Here is a 19,987-nt window from a genome sequence, read left to right as displayed (position 1 = left end):
CAGTTCCAGACAAACACAAACACACACAGCCTAACCTGCTTCATGGGGTTGTTGTGAGAATAAAAGCAGAAGAGAACTACAGACATTGACCCTGCGCTCTCTGAAGAAATTGCATTTGCTTTTTTAAAAAAAGTTATCTTATGCACCAATATTGGTTGTTGGTCTTTTTTTGGATCGGTTTGCAGGATGTGGGTACCATTTTAAGATGCTCGGCCTTTGCCAAAAGCTGTATATAGCAGGAAAACAAGCAACTGGTATACAAAGGAGAACTATGGCAGCCAGATCTCTAGTCTGGTTGCTTTCTACTTCCAAGTAGGCAACCCAAGGGCCTTGGAGAGCATTAGAGGTAACATCCCTCCTGCACCTGTCATATGAAACGGCACAGCCTCTCTGCTGCGTGTATAGCTCCAGCCTAAGGATGAATGCATCTGACACACGTCAAAGTCTGTAAAATGCTGTATAAAGGCCAGGGTATTGCAGATATTAACAGGAAGGAGACAGAGCAAGCCAGACCCTTGAGCTGAAATGGAGGTGCATCTCTCCCTGGCTCTCATCTCTGCGGGGAGGGGGGCAAAGTAGTCTGGGACACCCATTTGGTAGCAGGGAGCAGTAGCTTGAGGGTAAGTTCAGGTGGGAAATGGGTTTGCAGCTGCCTGCAAGAAGGAAAGGGGGGGGGTGCACAAAACAGCAGGCAGCCAGGGACCTGGCTGTTATTCCCCCTTTTGCAGATGCCCCCAGTATCTAGGACTGCTGCTGTGGGAGATGCAGTCCTCTCCTCTTTTTCTTCTTCACCCGCTCTGACCTCCTTCTCCGACTCTGCAGCTGAATTCTTCCTCTCCCCCCTCCCCCCCTTTATGAATGAAACCAGGTTGCTGCAAGTGGCAGTTTTATGAATGCAGCTAGAGGCACTGGGGACACGAGAAGAGGACAGAAGCCCCAAGATCCAGCTCCCCCTGCAGTGCTGTGCGGAGGGCTCCTTCTCTCTCCTTCCCACCCACCCCCTTCCCCATCCCCATCCCAAAACCCACCGGTGGATGTCTAAGCAAGCAAGAGAGAAAAGGAGGGCACAGGAGCGCAAGGAAAGCCAGGCAAATAGCCAAGATTTGTGATACTGTGTGAATAGCCAGTTAGTACTGCATCACCACTTCCCTGCATTACTCTCCTGCAGCGCTGAGCGGGGGGGGGGGGGAGGAGGAGAGGAGAGAAGAGAGGAAAGCAATGCTGCTGCATTCACTGCAGTGGTCTCTTTTGCTCTGCTGCAGAGACTGTAAAAAAAAAAAAAGGCAAATTCTCAAGCCTGTTCTCTTTTTAAACCCACTGTGAGGTGAAGAAGTAGATGATTACTTTTCTCTTCTTTTTTTTTTTTTTTTTGCAGAGGCTGAAGCTTGCCCTCTTTCTGCAACACGGACACGTGCAACTAGGCCACTCTCGGACAGCAGCTTGAACACACAAGGGTTAGCAACTGGATGGCCCTGGGGCCAAATCAGTCTCCTGAGAATGTACCATCTGCTCTCCCCTGCCCCTCCTCCCAGTTGCCAAACCAAGATAGCTATGGAGAGGCCACCTCTCCCAACAACTATCCTCCCTCTCCTGGGTCCCACAGCCTCCTTTCCAAGCCCCCTGTGGCCTTTCCGTCTTCTAGGATCCCAGTCACACTAGCTCTTGTACACCCACATCCCATCCAGAGAATATCCCAATATCCAAGGTCTCTTTGGGTGCCAATCTTCTGGAATGATGAGCAGCAAAACATATACAGTACACACTTTTTCAAACAAACAAATCCACATGGCCTTTTTGATGGAAACCTACCATGCTTGCAAATCTTGGGTGGTCCCTTGCCTGCTTTTCTTTTCAAGCATCTTAGTGGCACTAGAAATCAGGCCCATGCAGAGTAGGGGGGCGGGCAGCCAGATACACTTGCTCTGGGCCTCGGACAACTAAGCTGACCAGGGCCCCCCTGCTTTTTGGCTTGAGTTTATAATTTTATTCTAACAAAGCTCTGGCCTGAGGCCTCAGACACAGAAGGCTAGGAATTAGAAGCTTTAGGGCTCAAGTTTTATCTCATTATAACACCACGTAATTTAAATCCCTTCTCTGGAGTATTCGACCTATTTTGACCTCCCAGCGCAACCATACAGGCCAAAGGCAACAGCTCTAGTTTCCAAGTCCTTTCTTATCAGAAACCCACCTTCCTTCTAGATTGCCTTTCCCCCCCTTCCCTGAACCCAGGACTCTTAGCTAGGTCTTCCATTCTCCCCCATAAGAGTCCAATAACAACAGATAGGTTTTATTAAGCGGTAAGACTCCAGAGTTATCTGTGACTGGACCTAATGGTCAGGGGTCCCTTTACCTTTTAAGACAAAAACATTTGGTACTGCAGGGGTTAAAATCCATGAGTTCCGTGGAAGCTGGGGAGGGGTTATAGCTCAGTAGCAGAGCATGTGCTTTGTATGCAAAAGGACTCGAGTTCAGTTCCTGGCATCTCCAGTCAGGACAGAGAAGCACCTTCCTGAAGCCTGGAGGGCCACTGCCAGGCAGTATATTGGAAGAGTTTCCTATGTTCCAATTGACAACCAACAGCTGAGACCACTGAATCTACACTGAAAACACAGTGGCAGGGTAATATGATCTCACTCACCACTTGGGAGGTTAGGCTGGCTCTTGCTCTGTTTGGAGGTGTGGAGGCACCCACACTGGGGGGCAGAAATGAGTGAAAAATCACCTCATCTACCATACTTTACGGCAGGGTTTCGCAAACCTGAGTCTCCAGCTGTTGCTGGACTACAACTCCCATCGTCCTTAGCCACCAGGGCCAGTGGGTAAGGGATGATGGGAATTGTAGTCCAACAACAACTGGAGACCCAAGTTTGGGAAACACTTCCTAAGGCAAAATGACATGTCGTGGTCTCACACAGACTCCGTGGTTTTCTACCCTGCAAGTAGGCAAAGCTATTGTGGGCTTCTGTGGTAGCCTGGGAATTCCAATTCTGGAAGGAGCAGCACTTTGATGATTGAGGGATCTTTGGGAGAACCAAGGGATCAAACTAGTTTTAAATAAGCAACACAGGCGAAGGTAAGAGGAGTGCATATGCACTGTGGGAGACAGAGGTCCGTGCACCATAGCATTTTAGGAAGAAAGGGGAAACGGATGTCAAACACTTCCGCCCCTACGTTCCCTCACACCTCTCAGCTCAGCCCATCCAACATGATGAGCAGCTCAGAGCAGTTTTCCATCCAAGATACAGAAACACCAATGAGTGACACTACATTTTTAATGTTATGTTATAAAGGAAATGAAGGAGCCAAGGTAAGGGCTGAGAAGGATGCAGTTCGATAATCAGAAGTGGGGCATATGCAGACAAAGCATCGAACCCACATGCCCGGAGAGGCACAGAAGAACAAAATCAGAGATCCTTTCCCCTCGTATCCAACTATTGTCAGTTCATAAGCAACCCACTAAAAAAAGGAATGCGGCAAGTAGGGAGGGAGACAATCTTCCAGCCAAGGGAGGGAAGCACAAGGAGCTACGTCAACAGGAACTCCCTGGCAAAGGACCAAGGAACTAAGAGCTCTGCCTTGCAGCCTCCGCTGCCGTAACCACCGACTCCATGTTCTTCTCAGCGAGAACCAAGCCTCCCTCCACCAACTAGCCTCTTGCTAAGGATTCCTCATTTCCAGTTGCTCTGATCTGCTGCCCCTCATTTCCCTTTGCCAAAGAACTTGTGTTTCCTAGCTTCTGTGGGCTGAGGCACCGGAAACAGTAACAAAAATAATAATAAAGATGTCGCCATCAGATTGATGCTTAGTAGACAAGCCTCAAATGCCACAGAGGGAGGTGCGCATGACATAGAAGCAAAACAGGTACGTCATGAAAAAAGGCAGCGGGAATGGAAGGGAGAATTTAGGAGACTCAGCTGCAACACTTCGGAACCCAAAGTGGAAGAGAAAGGCATGGATGCCTTCAACTTGCTCCTTTCTGTCTCTGAGCATCCCGGGAAGGAAGTTGACCTCAAAAGCGAGCCCTTCCGCATTCTAAGAGAGATGGCCATGCCCCAGTGCATTGTGGGAAAGGCACACTGAGCACTGGGGAACTCTGAAAAAACACAGCCGTTCCCAAGCCCTACTTGCCTTTAGAGGTGATGTTTGTTTGACTAATTAAACCCCAGGGAGGAAAAAAACACACATCCCAAAGCCTCTACTCTGCCTCCCTTCCCAGCCCTCACCCTTATCTGGTTAAAGTGCTTGTGTTAAGAAGATGGTGGTGGTGGCAGCAACGGCAGCAGCAGCAACAACAGGTTTTCAAGGAGAGAGAGACTGCGAGGTGGAGGCCTCCTCAGTAGGCAGGATTTCGATGCTGCTGTCTGGCTGGCTTGGGGAAACACTGTCCGTCAGCTCCATCTCCTGGGCCTGGCTGGGTGACAGCGGCTGCGGGGAGCTGGCTGTGTCAGTGCTGGGGGTTGGAGATTTGCCCTCAGAGAGCCCCAGCAATTCCTGGACATTACGGGGTAAATCCTGGGAGAAAGGGAAAACAGAGATTTTATTTGTTAGGAAAAGTTACCCCCTCTGGCTCACACCCGATTCAAAAGCACACTGCCACAGTGGTGTGGCTCGGTTTCACACTGGTTCAGTGGCATATGAAGGCTGGGACCAGTTCAATGACTGCCATCTCCAGCTGATAGGATCAAATACGTAGCAAGAGAAAAGACCTCTGTCTGAGACCTTGGAGAACCACCAGCAAATGTGCCCTTAGAGCCGAATTCATTATTTTAGCTTCCTTTAATAAGACGTACAAAAAAGCAACAACAAAAACCAAACCCTTGAAGTGCGGCACATAAGAAGAGTCCTGCGGGATCAGACCAAATGTCAATCTAATCCAGGGTTCTTTATCGCCCAATGGCCAACCAGATGTTTCTGGCAACCCTCAAGCAGGGCCTGGAGGCAGCAGCCCTCTCCCCTGCAGGGTCCCCCAGCAACTGGTTTTCACGCTCTCTCTGAATGTGGAGGCTTCCCTTAGTCATCATGGCTCCTGGCCATGGTTGACAGAACCACTCTACACCAGCCACTGTGTAGGGTATCATCACCTCATCCTAGGGGCAGTGAATTCTGTAGATTACGTATGGTATGAAATGGCAAACTGCGTGTGTTCCCTGAGCAGTGTCTTCAGCACCCCAGCTTAAGCTTCCAGCATGCAGATAACAGTGGGGAAAGTTAATAGGGGTCCAGTTCCCAGAGTCGATGTTCCAGTGGCAAACAGCATTCTTTGTGTCTCCTCCAAAAACAGGGAAAACCCTCAAAAAACAACATCATAAGGACTGAGAATGTTCATCGGACATAGAATACTGACTTACTACTGGAGGGGGAGGGGAGGGATACCAGGGTGTGTGGCAATGGAGTACCATGGGAAAGGGTATGGCTGGCTGGCTCCCTGGTCAGCAACACTCCAGGCAGCAAGCATTTTTGTTTGTAAGAAAAGATGACATGCATAGCATGGAGGGCCTACTGTGCTGAGTTTTGGGGCCTCCCGGTTGGCAACCCTTATCTTTAAATCTGCTCTTGGTAGTGCTATATTTTGAAGCCACAAGGGGAACCAGCTGCATTTCCATTTTGCTTAATGTGTCTCCCTGAGCAAGCGAGATGCTTGCTACCTTGTTCACTCGCAGAAGCTTGCTAGCTAGATCATGATTATTTTATGTATCCGTTTTGCTATGAGGTGGCCAAGGGTAAGGATAGAGGACTGTTGGCTTGCCCAAGGTGTGCAGCATTAAGGAATGCTTAGAGGCTCCACACCTCCGCAGAGGATACCAAGGTACAGAGGTCTTCATTCATGCTGGACTGGGGGGCGGGGGGAGCGCAAGACTCACTGGAGTAGCTGCCAGCTGCCTGTAGATCGCCTCGGCCCGGCATAAGATGTCTTCCACACTCATCTTCATGGTAAGCTCATTGATGTGCTGTGAAAATGCAGACACAGAAATCAAGAAACTCAGAAGGCTAACTGGGAACAACAAAGAGGAGGGGGGAAACACACAAAGAAATGCACTTTTTGAGAGAGAGAGAGAGAGAGAGAGAGAGAGAAGGGCAGGTTGTGGCAAAGGGTTGAAAATAGCTTCCAGTTATAATGCTACAACTGGAAAAATACAAGCGGCATTAGTCAGGAATGTGCTCTGAAAGTGGACTGGGAAAGCCTTACAGAGGAAAGCCAGGTATACAGAAAGGCAAAGGGCCAAGCTCAAGACTGAGATCTGTGGGGGGAAAGATAAGCATTGCTCCTTAACCAAACAGATGGATCGTACTATGGCTCGTCTGCTATCTAAGCGTTCAGCAGGAACTTTGCAGTGTGGTGCAAAGGCAGAATGGAGCTGGCAGAATGGAGCCAGGCCCAAGAAAACGAAGAGCCACGAGGAGGGGAGGAAGTGAGGGAGAATGAATGGGGCCCTTGGTTGTTTTGGCTTTTGAGCCTTCAGAGCAACCCTGACCATACTTTTCAGAAGCAGGTGTAGCGCATAAATCACCTTTTGCTTCTTTAAAGAAAAAACAACCACCTACGAATATTGCATGGCTTAATGTACTAGAGCAGGTATGGGGAACCTGCAGTCATCCAGATGTTGCTGAACCACAGCTCCCACTGCCCCTGACCATTGGTCATGCTGGTTGGTGCTGATGGGAGTGGGAGTCCAGCAGCTACTGGAGGGCCACAGCACCCCCATCTCTGTCCTAAGCCCACACAAGCCCACGTATGGCAAGAGTTAGGCCCCCAAGCTCCACAGTGCTCACCTTCAGGATCTCATTGAAGCCAAAGCCAGAGTTCATGAGTGCCTGCCTCTCTGCATCCAGAATGCCACAAGCCACCAGCAGGTGGAAATTGGGGCAAGGCAGTCCCGTCCACAGCACCTGGGATCAGGGGGACAGACACACGGCATGGATTGAGGAAGCGCACCATAACCCATTGTCAGGAGTGTTCTGTACCATCCTGCCGGGTGTAATCCTCTGCTAATGTCTGGCTCTGCATTAGCCAGAGTGAATCTATTTCTAATGGGACGTGCTGCTTGTAGCTGCTGGTGGGCGACATCTCCCAGAAGCTGGAAGTCATCCCTGATATGTATTGGCTGGCTAGAAGCCTGGGCTTCCCAGGTCATGTTGTGCCCTCGGACTAAGCCCCAGACAAGAACACAGCTCAGGTTAGAGTAAACCAGCTTTAGCAAGATGCTCACGCAGCACTCCTCCGTCAAAGAGAAAGAGGGACAATGAGATTTCTATGTCTGCTCCCTGATACGGCTCTCCTGCAACCAAGTAAGCTGCAGCACCTGCCTGCTTCATCTAGGGCAGGAATTAACTAAGAAACAACATTTTGCTTTCCTTTTTTTGTTTCCTGAACACAGCCTTGCATACTTAGTGACTTTTTTTTTAAGCCTAAGTACAAGGTTCAAATAACTAGGCTTGTTCTGATCAGGGGCAAAAGGGGAGGCATGGAACCTTTTTCAGAACTAGGTGGTTAGAAACTGAAAGCTGGAGGAGCTATAAATAACCCAGACCTCTAAACCAAAGCAACTATTCCTCATGGCTGTAGCAAGGCTCTGCAGCTAAAGACATCTGATTTGTTTTAGGCTGTATTTACTAGTTTCAGCGGTAAAACTAGTTACTGGATAACCATCTGATCCAGTTTACCAGGTGATCTCTGGGGTTTGAGGGGAAGGAAGAGGGCAAAGGTTTTCCCAAGGAACCCATGGATGACACAGCTGGGCTCTACCATCTGGACTGTCCAGGTACACACAAGGAACTCACAGGCACTACCAAATATTCCTTCCAAGTTCTCAATATCCTGTAGGCCTGAAACTGCACCTATAGTGCTCACCCCTGGCAAGTGGCTGCAGCGCACAGTCCAGGTGGTCCTCCTAGAGATCCTAGGTGACATTTTGGGTGTGCCAAGGAGTACCTCTCAGCTTGCACCCCACGAGCACTTCACCCCATGCTCAAAGTGCAGATACAGGATGTGCCAGGCTGTTCTATTCAGCTAACCATAGACTGAGGAGACCAAGGGGCTCATGGAAAGATAACATGCCCACAGAAGTAAACCTACCCAGCGATAACTAAGGGTTGCCTCTTATAGACAGGATCACAAGAAGCTGCCTTACACTGAGACAGACCATTTGACCTCAGTACTGTCTACACTGACTGGCAGAAGCTCTTTCAGGCAGGATTCTCTCCTAGTCTGACCTGGAGATTGAAGCTGGGACCTCCTGTATGCAGAGCAGATGTTCTACCACTGAGCTATGGCCTTTCCCTGTATATATAGCCCAACGGCTAGGGGATTGTGGTCAAGAAAAGTAAGAAGGATGCTGGCATCCCTGTGGAGCACTATGAGGATGCAGCCCTCAAGTGGATTGTGGAAACATTTGGCTGGAAGGCTTAGAATGCTTTGCTGAAGCTTAATACATCCAGGCCTGGCCAGAACATAGATGAAGACCACCTAGGAACTGTATATGACTGGGAAGGGGGAACCTGTGGCCCTCCAGATGTTGACAGACTACAGAAGAGGTTTTCAACCTTTCTGAGCCCATGACTCCTTTGACCAACTACATTCTTTCTGCGGCACCCCTGTGGGGCTCAGGTGCCATTATGTCACCCGCTGCCTGCAGAGCCGACAGCCTTTCACCTTTTTTCAAACACCCTCCATTGTGGAGTGCTGCCTCAGCCTCCTCTCCTTAGGAGTCCTAAGGGCAGCCGCAGCTGCTGTCCCTGGTCTCTGAGCTGCCCCCGCCCCAAAGAGAGGTGCCTCCTCACTGCCCCACAGGAACCTGGGAAGCACCCCCTGGCCAACCCCAGAAGCACCATTTACCTGGGGAGCTTGTAGCCAGGGCTACTGCAACAAACAGCTGTGCAAGCCTTTGGGAGGTAGAGACACAAGAGGGCATCAGAGGAGGAAGGGAAGGAAAAAGGGACAGAGGCCAGTGTTGCCTGCAGCACCCCTGACCGTCATTCACAGCACCCCAAGGTGCCACGGCACACTGGTTGAAAACCACTGGACAACAGCTATCATCTCTTGCCATTAGCCAAACTGGCTGAGGCTGTGTTCTTCAGAAAACATCCCTCCCTGCTGCCTTCTCTACTTTCAAACCCCAACACTGCAAACCAGAAGTCTGTTTATTCTCTCTCCTGTTCCCATTTTTCCTGCCTTTCCAATGCTGAAATCCCATCATGACAATGTAACTTATGTTTTCCCCAGCCAGAGATCCTCTCCCCACACAAAACCAACAAAAACAAACCCATTTCTCTTAATTCAGTCTCACCTCCCATAGCTGAAGAATTTCAGAGAAGGCAAATTCCCTCTTGAACCAGATCAAGATCCATCGGAAGCAGAAGCAGAAGGTGCCAGATTCCTTAGAGTCTGAAAGAAGTAGCCAAGAAGGGCAGGAGGAGCTCAGTAACAGATTGTTTTATCCAATCAAGACTTCCAAAGATTAAGAAATGCCTCACTTGCTTCAGTCTTTGCTTCCTTTAAGCTTTTGAAGGAATTAGCCAGAGACTAAATAAAAGAGCCCCAAAATAATTAATTGAACCCCTACACCCTTTTATTGAAACCAGTCAAAATGACACACAACTGTGGCAAGCTTTTGAATTATCCAGAACTCTTCATCAGGGAAGATGTTATACAAAGCTGGGGAAGTGAAGAAAAATAAAAAGCAAAGAAAGTGGTGATTTTGTAGCCAAGAGCTCAGTTTGTGGACCTGAATAATTAGGAGCCCCAAATTCACCTACTATATTTCATTATTAAAAACAAGCACCCACAAATAGGAGACCTGTCCTTTCCAGACAACATATGTTTAAACCACCCAGCTTTCAGCAGTCCCAGAACTAGGTGCACAAGTACCTAGGAAGTCACAGAGTGGGGGGTCCAGCACCCTGAGGAGCAAATTGAGCTGAGACAGCTGTCGCTTCATGGACTCCTGGCTTTCTTCAAAATTGCGGTGCTGTGGGCAGAAAGTGAGAGTACGTACACAAGTTTATGGAAAGAAGGTGACATTTGGAACAGCTGCAAGGCCCTTTCTGAGCTCTCCAGGCCATGTACTCACCACCAGCTCCATAAAACCACAGAAACACCAGAAGGCGTCCACTTCGTTCTGGGTGACGTAGAGAATGGGGGACAGGAGGTCACTCATGCCTTGGACATAGCCTGTGCAAGGAAGCAAAAGACATGAAGCCACTGGGTTTTACAACTGAAGCTGCAGGCCCACCAAGTTATTTTCTCTTTCTACTAGGGTGTTGCAGAATCACGGGATGAGAGATACAATTACAGGACTGGTGAGGGTTCAGAGTGTTAAGAGGACCCATAAAAGGCTAGCCGGAGAAGTCTGCAGGGCTGTCTGCATTGTGCATACTTCTCAGCATGGAATTCAGTATCCCAAGTATTTCAGTTTTCATTTTCATGGGGAGAAATGAATACTAGAGTCAAGTTTCTAGTCCACGTGGCTGTGTGAAGCTTGAAAACAGGTGATGGGTTTATTTTAGCACAGAATACACACAGCAGTACTTGGGCCCAAGATCATCAAGAACAGGCAACTGCTGGGGTAGCCTATACCATTAAGGGAATCATACACAAAAGGCTCTCTTACTGCAGACTAGCCTCCCCCAATCTGGTGAGCTACAGATGCTATGGACTACAACTTCCATCAGCATAGCATGGCAGCGCCAGCTGGGACTGATGGGAGTCGTGGTCCAAAATCTCTGGATTTGACTAGTGAGGGGTAGAAGGGAGCGTAACAGCATCTGAAACAGTACAAGCCCCTTGGGACACCATGGGAGATTCTGGAATGCATTCTGCTGCCACTTAGCATGACCAGATCAGAGATGGTACAGACCACCTCCAAGCTAGCAAAAGGCTGCAACAGTCTTCCCTGTGCTACTACCCTCCAGAGATTTTGGATTCCAACTCTCCCCCTCCCCCACGGTAGTTAAGGGGCCCTCCTAGGCCAAGCTAGCCAAAGACTCCCAAACCTAAGCTGGTTCTACAATGGCACACTGCTGGCGTCCCCTCCCCACCTCCAGACTCACCCAGGTCAAAGTTGTACATGCAGTACGTCATCAGCACGTCATTTAGGAGCACTAGGCCAGGGTTCTCGCTGCCTTCATAGAATTTGTTGTTCCTATCCGTGCGGCTCACGTCTCTTTCTGCAAAGGCAGACAGACACCCCCCACGAATTATCCATAAAACTCGTTTATTGCCTTTCTGCCAAAGGCCACTCAAAGCGATGATGAATACAGGACAGTAACGAGGCAAATGAGCAAGAGAAAGTAGCAACACACAGCTGAGAGGAGCTGAAGAAGCACAACCCCAGGAAAAGCTCCAGGGGCCCCCAGCTCAGTGGCAGAGCAAAGGCTTTTTATGCAGAAAGCTCCAAGGTAAAGTCATGGTACTTCCCCTTAAAGGGGGGGGGGGTTCACACTTATCCCATGTTTTGAAAGTAAGACAGCTTGGCTGTCCTAACACCTTTATGGAAGTCTATGGAATGGTCACATTTGGAAAACTATGTGCAATTCTGCTAGGCCTGGCCCCACCCCAATGTGGTGGCTGATGCTTCATGGGGCAGAAGGCGGGGAGACCAACAGCAGGTGGAATCAGAGCCAATGAGAGCCAACTAATTTTGGGAACACAGGAAGGTGCTTTATGCAGGGTCAGTCCACGGGTGCAGCTACCTACAGTGACTAGCAGCAGCCCTCCGTGGCTTCAGACCAAATTCTCTTCCAGACCCATCTGGAGACACTGGGGATTGAACCTGGGACCTTCTGCATGCAAAACAGAGGCTCTGACTATTGTGCTACGATCTTTGCCCATTCTAGTTTTGTCCCCATCCAGGGTGCTAGCTAAGGGCAGAATGAGTTTGGCAGGGCAGTGCTCCATTTGCCCTAAAGGACCAGCCTCCATTGCTAGTCCCGTCCTTTGAAAAGATCTATTTTAGAGAAGGAAAAGGTGGAAAAAGCCAAGCTGCCAAAAAATAAAGGAGCTGAAGTACCTCCTCTCAGAGATGAGGCAAAAGTGTTTGGATCATTTAGTTTAGAAAAAGATGATTGGGGCAAAACAGAAGTTTATAGCGTTATGAATTCTGGGGGGGGAGAGAGAGAAAGAGCGAGATTCTCCCCCTCCTCCCACAATCCTGGAATGCGAATGTCACTTAAATTGATTGGCAGTCGATGCAGGATGGATAAAAGAAAATGGCTCTTCACACAATGCATAATTCATCCATGAATTTTACTGCCACAAGATGTGGTGCTGGCTGCTGGCTTAGATGGCATTGAAAGGAAGATAGATTCATAGAGCACGGGTTTTAATGCTCTCATTTATCAGCTAATAGCCACAACTGCTAAAGAGAACATTCATCCTCAGAAGCAGTATATCCCCCTCTTGCCTTCGCTTCCTGCTTGTGGGCTCTCTTAACGCATCTATCTGGCCAGCCACTGCTGGAAACAGGGTGACAAAAAACTAGGTAGTCCTTTGGACTGATCCAGCAGGTCTCTTGCATATGGCCCCCTTGGTACCACAGAGTGTTTTTATGGTCGCCAACCTCTTGCTGTGTGCGCACAAGGCTGTGCTGTCAGGCAGGGGAAAGAGGACGGAAAACAAAAATGAAGCAAGAATATCTCTTGTGACAAAGAGGGGTGTTGAACTCCTAACAAATGAGGAACAAGAGCCAGAACTTATACTGACCAATCAGGCTGCGGTAGCCACGCAGCAAGGAGTTCCGCTGTTCCTGTTCCTCGCTGACCGACTTCCACTGTAGTTTCATGCGGAAGTACTCATCCCTGTGGACACACGTGGGAAGGAAGTTGTTAAGAGAGTTCAGAAGCTTAAATGCTGACCCACAGACTGATCACCTCCTTCCAAACACCAGTGCCAGTACTCCTTTGGCTTCCCCATAACCCTGACCCAGACTTACGTTTTCCGCCTCACTTGTGCCTTGTTCTCTTCACTGGTGTTGTCCCATGAGTAATAGCCCAAAAGGCATTTCCAGGCTTCTTTGCGTGATGACATGTTGAGACCCTGGAAGAGGAGCACCGGGGGGGAGGGGGAGGGAGAGAAGGTGAATTAGGCCAAGTGTCAAAGAACGACACAAAGATGTTGCGAAGGAAACCAACACGGCCACACGCTGCATATATCCCTGGCCTGACAGGCAGCCACTCACGCTTCTGCACAGACCCCCAATTCCCCCTGCAACCAAGGGCCTCTCGCCCTCTCCTCCCCACAGGCCTCACCCCAGCGAAGATCCTTCTGCGCAAGGCAACGGGGTCCCTCACACGCCCATCTGGGTCCAAGTGCTGCTCCCATTCCTGCTCCGAGACGGGAGCCTCCCGCTGGACAGGCGGACGCTCTCCTAGCCGTGCCTGCTGCCGGGGCAGAAAAGAGGAAGGAACTTAAAAAGAAGTGTCAAGGAAAGATACCTCCCAAGGGGTATGGAGACAATAAAGGGGTGAGAAGCGAGGAGGAGGGGACCTCTCTTTTATGTTGACGCATGCCTGCTGAAAAATCCCTGTACCGTTGGAAGGATTGGAAGAAACTTTCTAGGGTGCCTGTCTATGTTTGGATCTAGACCAGTGGTTCCTAAATGGTGGGATCCATGGAACCCAGGGAGTCTGCAAAACCTACCCAGGGGGTCCATGGCACATAATAAAACTACTGTAACACAACAAAAACTACCGCAGAGAGATCAGAATTTTCAAAAGTGGGGGTCCATGGCTTGGCTTTTGAAAAGCAGGGTGTCCACAGCACTTAGCTAATTGGGAAGAACTGGTCTAGAAGACAAGCAGAAAGCATTTCAGATTGGTGCATGCTGTGGAGGAAGATCAGTAACAGTGGAAAGTTTACTTTTACAAGTTTGCCCACTCTTACTGATCCTCTTGCCTTAGATTCCCCAGTAAGTTTCTGCAGAACATGAGGGTTCCAAGAACACACGGGTTGTTATCAGAGCATTTTTGAAGCCACAGTCATGGTTCTCTAGCCCTCAGGAATTACCTTGTCAGTCACATGTATATTCATGGAAGCTCAAGGCCCTGGATTCTGCTCCAAGGAAGAATGAGGTCAACAGAGGCCTCGCCCCATTCACAAACCCAGCACAAACCATTTAGACGAGGCTAACTGCTTCAACCACCATGCCTGCCTTGTAATGTTGTGGTGTGATGGTGGTGGGTTTGGGGTGAGCATGACGCAAATCTCCTTAGGCCTTTGTGTGAATGGATTGCTTGGTCCTCGCTCGATGGAAAGGGTTTTCTTGCACAGGGACTCATGTCCACCCTTACATCTCTCTGGCATTCACCCCCATTTCCTTGCTCATACTTCCCCCACAACCACTCCCAAATAGTCACCTCTGGTGCAATCATAAGGCAGTAGGTGTGAGTGGGTGGCTGGGAGTAAAAGAAGATGGCCAAAGATTATCTTGGCCTACAGAGAAGCATACAAAACACTGGGTGCCATTCCTCTCCCCCTCCACCGCCCCACAGTGGAGCTACCTGTTCCAACACTCACACAGGTGATAACTTCAAAGCCTGTCTCATCCTCAACGTTGGCAGCAGCTGGGTCGCCATGGGAATGCTGGATAACGCCGTCCTCATGGTGCAGAGCCCCACGGAAGAAGTTTGTGACTTTGGAGAAGCCACCGAACGTGGCAGCATAAGGATCCTGCAGGAACCGCTAGGGAAAGAGAAGGTGGCTTAAAAAAGAAGAAGCCACATGTCACCTTTGGCTTGCTGCCCAATTCTAGCCTTGCTGAATTAAGATTCAATTGGGGTTTCTCAGCTCTGCATCAATAATCAATATTCCAGATACAACCCCCCCCCAACTTTTTACCATCACTGCCTTTTTAGGTAATATATATATTACCAAACTTAAAACCATGGAGAGACCTGGTCTGAATAGAGACATTGGATTCTTATCTCTTTATACATGATAAAGCTATTTTTAGCCATCTCACCCCTTGCTTTTTCCTGTAAGACCAATTGCGGTCGTTAACAGTCGTCAACAGGTTTACCACACCTATCAGCCAATCACCCATTCCCACCACCCTTCTGAGTAAAACCCCTCCCCACTCTCTCACTATATATAAGAGTCTGGTGACTTCTGTTTCAGTGTATCTGAAGAAGTGTGCATGCACACAAAAACTCATACCAATAACTAACTTAGTTGGTCTCTAAAGTACTACTGGAAGACTTTTTTTATTTTGTTTCAACTACGGCAGACCAACACAGCTACCTACCTGTAACTTGTTCTAATATAATTCATTCAAGGAAACCCAGGAACCCATGTTCCCATAACTCCCTGCTCTAACCAGTGTCAGCACCTACAACAGACAAGTCTCCCTGTTTATAGCTTTTGTCCCTTCCCACATAATCCCACTGCCACAAGTCTTTAGATTTCTCCCACAGAACCAGGCCACACAAACACACCCTCTCTGCATTCTAATCCTCTAGAACAGTGGTTCCCAATTAGTGGTCTGTGGACCCCCAACCAGGAAGTCCATGGCACATATCCATCCTGTTTTGGGGAGCTGTGCTCTCATACAGGTCACATGACTCATGCAGGAGCATGGCCTGGAAGACACGCGTCTCCGTTTTTGCGCTGGGACATGTTGGAGCGTATGGTGGTGCCATTCACATAACAAAACTACCACAGAGATATCAACATTTTCAGAAGTAGGGGGTTGCATGACTTGGCTTTTCAAAAAAACAGGGTCTGCAGTACTTTGCTAATTGGGAACCACTGAACTAGAACTTAAGTCGCAGTTGCAGGGCATTTTGGAGAAGGGCCTCACCGACACAAGGTTGGAAGAGCTGTCATCGAAGAGTTGAAGCTCATCGAAGGAGTGGGAGAGGGCGTACGAATCATGTGTGTAAACCAAGTAGAGGCGGGAATCTTTGGGGGAGCTGCAAGGCGAGAAGAGAAACCAGAGTGAGTTTATTGCCTTCCAGACACTGTTAGGTTATCTGAAGGGCCACTGGCAACTGGACAAGCTGCAAAATTAGCGAAATCAGAGGCCCTCCTTTCAGGTCCATGAGTGAATGAGCACCATGGGCAGGGCCTTTTCAGTGATGGCACTACACCTATCACATCCCCTCCCTAAGGATGGCCTCATCATTGTTGCTTTTAAAAAGTAATTGTGAAAACATTTTACGCCAGTCTGAGTCCAACTAATTTACTGTGATGGTGTTCTCAGTTCAGAACTGAATATTGTATATATTATTTTTCTTCTTTAATTTGCAGTGCTGGGGAAAGTGCTCCCTGCCTCCAAGTTCATGCAAACTGACTGCCTCAGTCCTGAGTAATATAGCCCAGAAGTCGAAGGCTAGTCGGGCAGCGCCTTCCACATCTGACTTAAGAGCTTTCTCTTTACTTCTTTATCTTTTGAACAAATAAGGTACCCGGCACCACCCTCACTCACGTGGCTAAGATAACGTATTTGCAGAGGGCCTTGAGCAGGGCTTTGGTGCCTCCACGGTGGAAGTGCAGGGCTTGAATGGAGATGCCGTCTTTGGTGATGAAGATGAGGTATGACCAGCCCAAACCTGGCTTGCTCTTGCGGATGGATTTCAGCTCAGACAAGCTGAGGGAGAAGGCCCACTGACCACGTGGGACTGGAGATTTGGGCCCGGAAGCTGCTGGAGAGGGGAAAGCCAAGCACAAATATAAAAGGGATGATTGTCAAGAGAACCAGAAAAGAATATCCCACATTTGCCGGCTACCTCTTCTCCCCTACCTCCATCCTGTATCCCTTTTTGCATCTTTACCAGCAATCCCTGTATCATGCCACTTAAGTATACCAAGGGGCAAACATCCCTGTCCTCTTTTTGATTACCATTTGTTTCCTCTTGAGCCCGAGTCCGGGTCCCCACTGTACTGATCACAGCCCAGTCCGGTTCATACCCCGGATCAAAGATTTCTTCTTCAGTCTGGCAGCCCACTGGGTCCTAGAAAATGGAAAGAGAGATCAGGGCTTTCAGAAGCTACTCAAATCCTTATATTTCATCATGATCTTCAAGGAGGTGCTCACACAAATTATGAATTCAATGGAATACACTTTGAACTCTTGGTCTCACTGAGAGGAATTTGAGCGTGGAAGGTGTGGAAGTACAGACTCCTCTTTAAACAGAAGTACACCCCTGTCTTTATGAACATTAACAGACCTGAAATTGCCCTGCTCCCTTTCTGCATCACAATGGAGGGGCTACTTCCTAGGATGAGAAATAAAGGAGAACTCACAGGATTTGCTAAACACAGTCCTCCTTGTTAGGAAAAATAATCATGCACTGTTATATGTAAAGAGAATGGGAAACAGTATAGAAGATCATTCCCCATCCTGAACAAAACCATAAATGAGCATCTAAAGATATAAACACTTCCTTAGGGTGTTCCTGTCTTAAAACATAAGAATCAGTAATACTTTGCCTATAGAAAGTCTCAGTCCCTGGCATTTCCAATTAAAGAGATCTAGTGCAGGAGGACTGAGAAAGATCTCCGTCTGATGCTTTGGAGAGACACCGCCAATTGTAGTGGGCAGCCCTGAGCCAGTTGTTTGACTCAATATAAAGCAGTTTCAAATGTCCAACATTTCTGCTGGTTTAACTTTATCACAGGATACTTTTTCTGTTCTACCATTTCCAGGCTCTGATCAACAGGAGGAAAAGATGGCATCCTTTCTAGAAAATAGAACAGCAGAGAACTGGCATATCCTCATCACTTCATTCTCCACGATCCTCCTAGAGAGGGGGTGAGGTGGAGAAAGCAGGGAATAGACCTCTGGGTGCAAATCATAAAGCAGTAAAGGCACATTCCTGAATAACATTTGCAGCTTTGTGTCCTGGTCAATGGGAATGAAGCCCAGAACAACTATCTAACTACACCAACTCAAATGGTGGGGACGTCTCATCAGCTGCTCCACAGTCCTACAGCTCTTTCCCCCAGAAACCAATTAAAAAATCTGTTATGGCAATGCGATATGAAAAGAACAAGGAAACTAAAACACCAGTTCCCAATACAGGCAAAAAAAAATTAATGAATCACTAGTCTAAATAATGTTTTATTTAGACAGTGTTTTATTACTTAAGTTATTAGAACACAATGCGATGAAGATTTAATATATCAGTAGAAGTTTATACCAGCAAGAAAGAGGGCCTCACCTTCTTGGTATATGTGATCTGAGCAGCATCTGATGACTCTTCTATGGGTGTCCATTGTAGCAAAGTATCCGAGCCCTGAATAAATGGAGAAAGACAGTCTCATGAGAGAGTCATAAAAAAGATATCCATAACTGTGTACACACACTTTACTAAAACAATCCAGATGCTGTAACAAAGTAATCTGAATTTGATCACCTAGATGATATAAGTTTAAGGAAAGTCAAATAGCATTGCTGATTCTCCAAGCCTCAGGGAAGAATAAGAAACTATGTTGAGCACTAAGGATTGCCACCTCTGTATACCTCTTCCTTCTCCTACGAAAGTGACTCATCCCCAATTAGTGGAAAATCTGTTCAAGCCTACACCCACTCTATATTCCAAGATGTCACCAGGTACTGCCTACACCTTTTCACATTGTCACCAGGCACAGCTTACAGTTTTTCAAGCCTACTTCTGAAATCACAAGTGCTAGGAACACTCTTTAAAATCAAAGCCCGAGGTACTCAGAATGCTGAAATCTATACCAACCAAATTCTACCACCCCACACCACATGCACTGACCTTTTTCCTATCTTGGGTGCAAAAACCCTTCCCTCATCCCTTTTCCAACCCCAACCTGTATCCCACCTCAACCAACCTTCTCGATTATGCGGATAACCCCTGGAATCAGGGAGTCCTGGTCAGGATGACGCTTTGCGCTGGTGTGTAAATAGACACCATCCTTCTCAAATGCAACCTGAAGGAGGACAGGAAAAAAACAGGAGGTCAGTACAAGAAGCAGGTTCACTGGCATCCCCCGCCCACCTCTGTAGAATGCAGATGGGGAAGGGAAGCCCTGCCTCAAACTAAGGCAGCTGGAACATACTTTATGGCCCCCTCAGTAACACTAAATTAAGAGGAAGGGCGACTTTATAAAGACAACTCAGAGCAAGGGCCTTTTAGGAACTTCCACCCAGGAAGGGGGTCAAGATTCCGCTTCTCCCCACTAATTATCCAGCTGAGGGGACGAGAGAGCCGCTCTACCAACCTCCCACTGCGCTCAAGAGGAGGAAAGAGACCCTCCCGCTCCGCTCCTGGGGGACAAATGTGAGCTCTCCGAGAGAGGGGAAACCCAACCCTCCCCCAAGCCTCCCCTTCTCCGAGGAGCCTGGCCAGCCCTGCCCCACTGCGGGGAAGGCCTCCCTCACCCTGCAGCCCCCTAACTCCATTCTCCCTGACAGCCACTTCCGGAAAAACAAACCGTCATTTCCTGCTCCATTTGCTCCACCCTCTTCGTTAGGCCGCTTCCCACCCACCACGGCCGCCATCCTTGTTTCTGGCAGAAAGCGCCTCAGCAAGGAACGCTTACGGGCGCCACGTCCGCGGACGCTTCTGCCGCCATCTTGGTAGAGGGCAAGGTCGCCGAGAGCCGCGGCTTTGCGATCTTTCCCGTCTGTGGGCAAAGTGCACCAATCAGATTATACCGCAAACACTGACGGGAAGGAAAGCTCATGCGTTCAGGCAGGCCAAAAAGAAATGTGCTTTTATGCTTAAATACGGGGTGTGAACACTTTATAACCGAACCGCAATCAGAAAAAAACAATTAACGCCACAGCGTATCAATGACAAGGAGGGAGGGGAGAGGAAAGTGGACGCACCCGCCATCTTTATATAGGGCAAAGGACTACAGCGGGAGGGGCAACCGCTCCCTACCGTCGCCTTTATCGAGGAGGCGAACGCCATTTACGCGTAGAGATAGGAAAAGGATAGAGCGACGCACACTGTTCGCAATGGTTCACCCACTTCCGGACTAAACCGGAAGTGCTCCGCGTACGGAATCTGCCCGCGCGAAGTG

General features: G+C 48.6%; 1 protein-coding gene across 7 annotated transcripts; it reads right to left on the bottom strand.

Annotated features, from left to right (window-relative positions):
* Positions 1–3,254: 3,254 nt before the first annotated feature.
* On the bottom strand, positions 3,255–19,890 carry TBC1D17 (TBC1 domain family member 17). 7 transcript variants are annotated; one of them, XM_083471869.1, is made up of 18 exons: positions 19,791–19,890; positions 19,341–19,585; positions 18,791–18,889; positions 18,154–18,228; positions 16,833–16,944; positions 16,419–16,635; positions 15,792–15,903; positions 14,510–14,674; positions 13,243–13,374; positions 12,927–13,030; positions 12,698–12,792; positions 11,047–11,163; positions 10,068–10,168; positions 9,866–9,965; positions 9,285–9,382; positions 6,772–6,888; positions 5,862–5,948; positions 3,255–4,512 (listed from the first exon to the last, which is right to left on the bottom strand). In XM_083471869.1, the coding sequence occupies exons 1-18, from the start codon at positions 19,873–19,875 to the stop codon at positions 4,300–4,302; spliced, it is 2,274 nt and encodes a 757-aa protein (XP_083327995.1). In that variant the 5' UTR covers positions 19,876–19,890; the 3' UTR covers positions 3,255–4,299. The 7 variants fall into 7 exon arrangements, with proteins under 7 accessions (XP_083327995.1, XP_083327996.1, XP_083327997.1 ...); XM_083471870.1 differs by having other exon boundaries at positions 13,243–13,371; XM_083471871.1 differs by lacking the exon at positions 19,791–19,890 and having other exon boundaries at positions 19,394–19,513.
* Between the last annotated feature and the right edge of the window lie 97 nt (positions 19,891–19,987).

Source organism: Podarcis liolepis (assembly GCF_965112155.1).
Source record: "Podarcis liolepis genome assembly, chromosome: 13".
Classification (NCBI taxonomy): Eukaryota; Metazoa; Chordata; class Lepidosauria; order Squamata; family Lacertidae; genus Podarcis; species Podarcis liolepis.
This window is presented reverse-complemented; position numbering and strand designations above follow the sequence as displayed.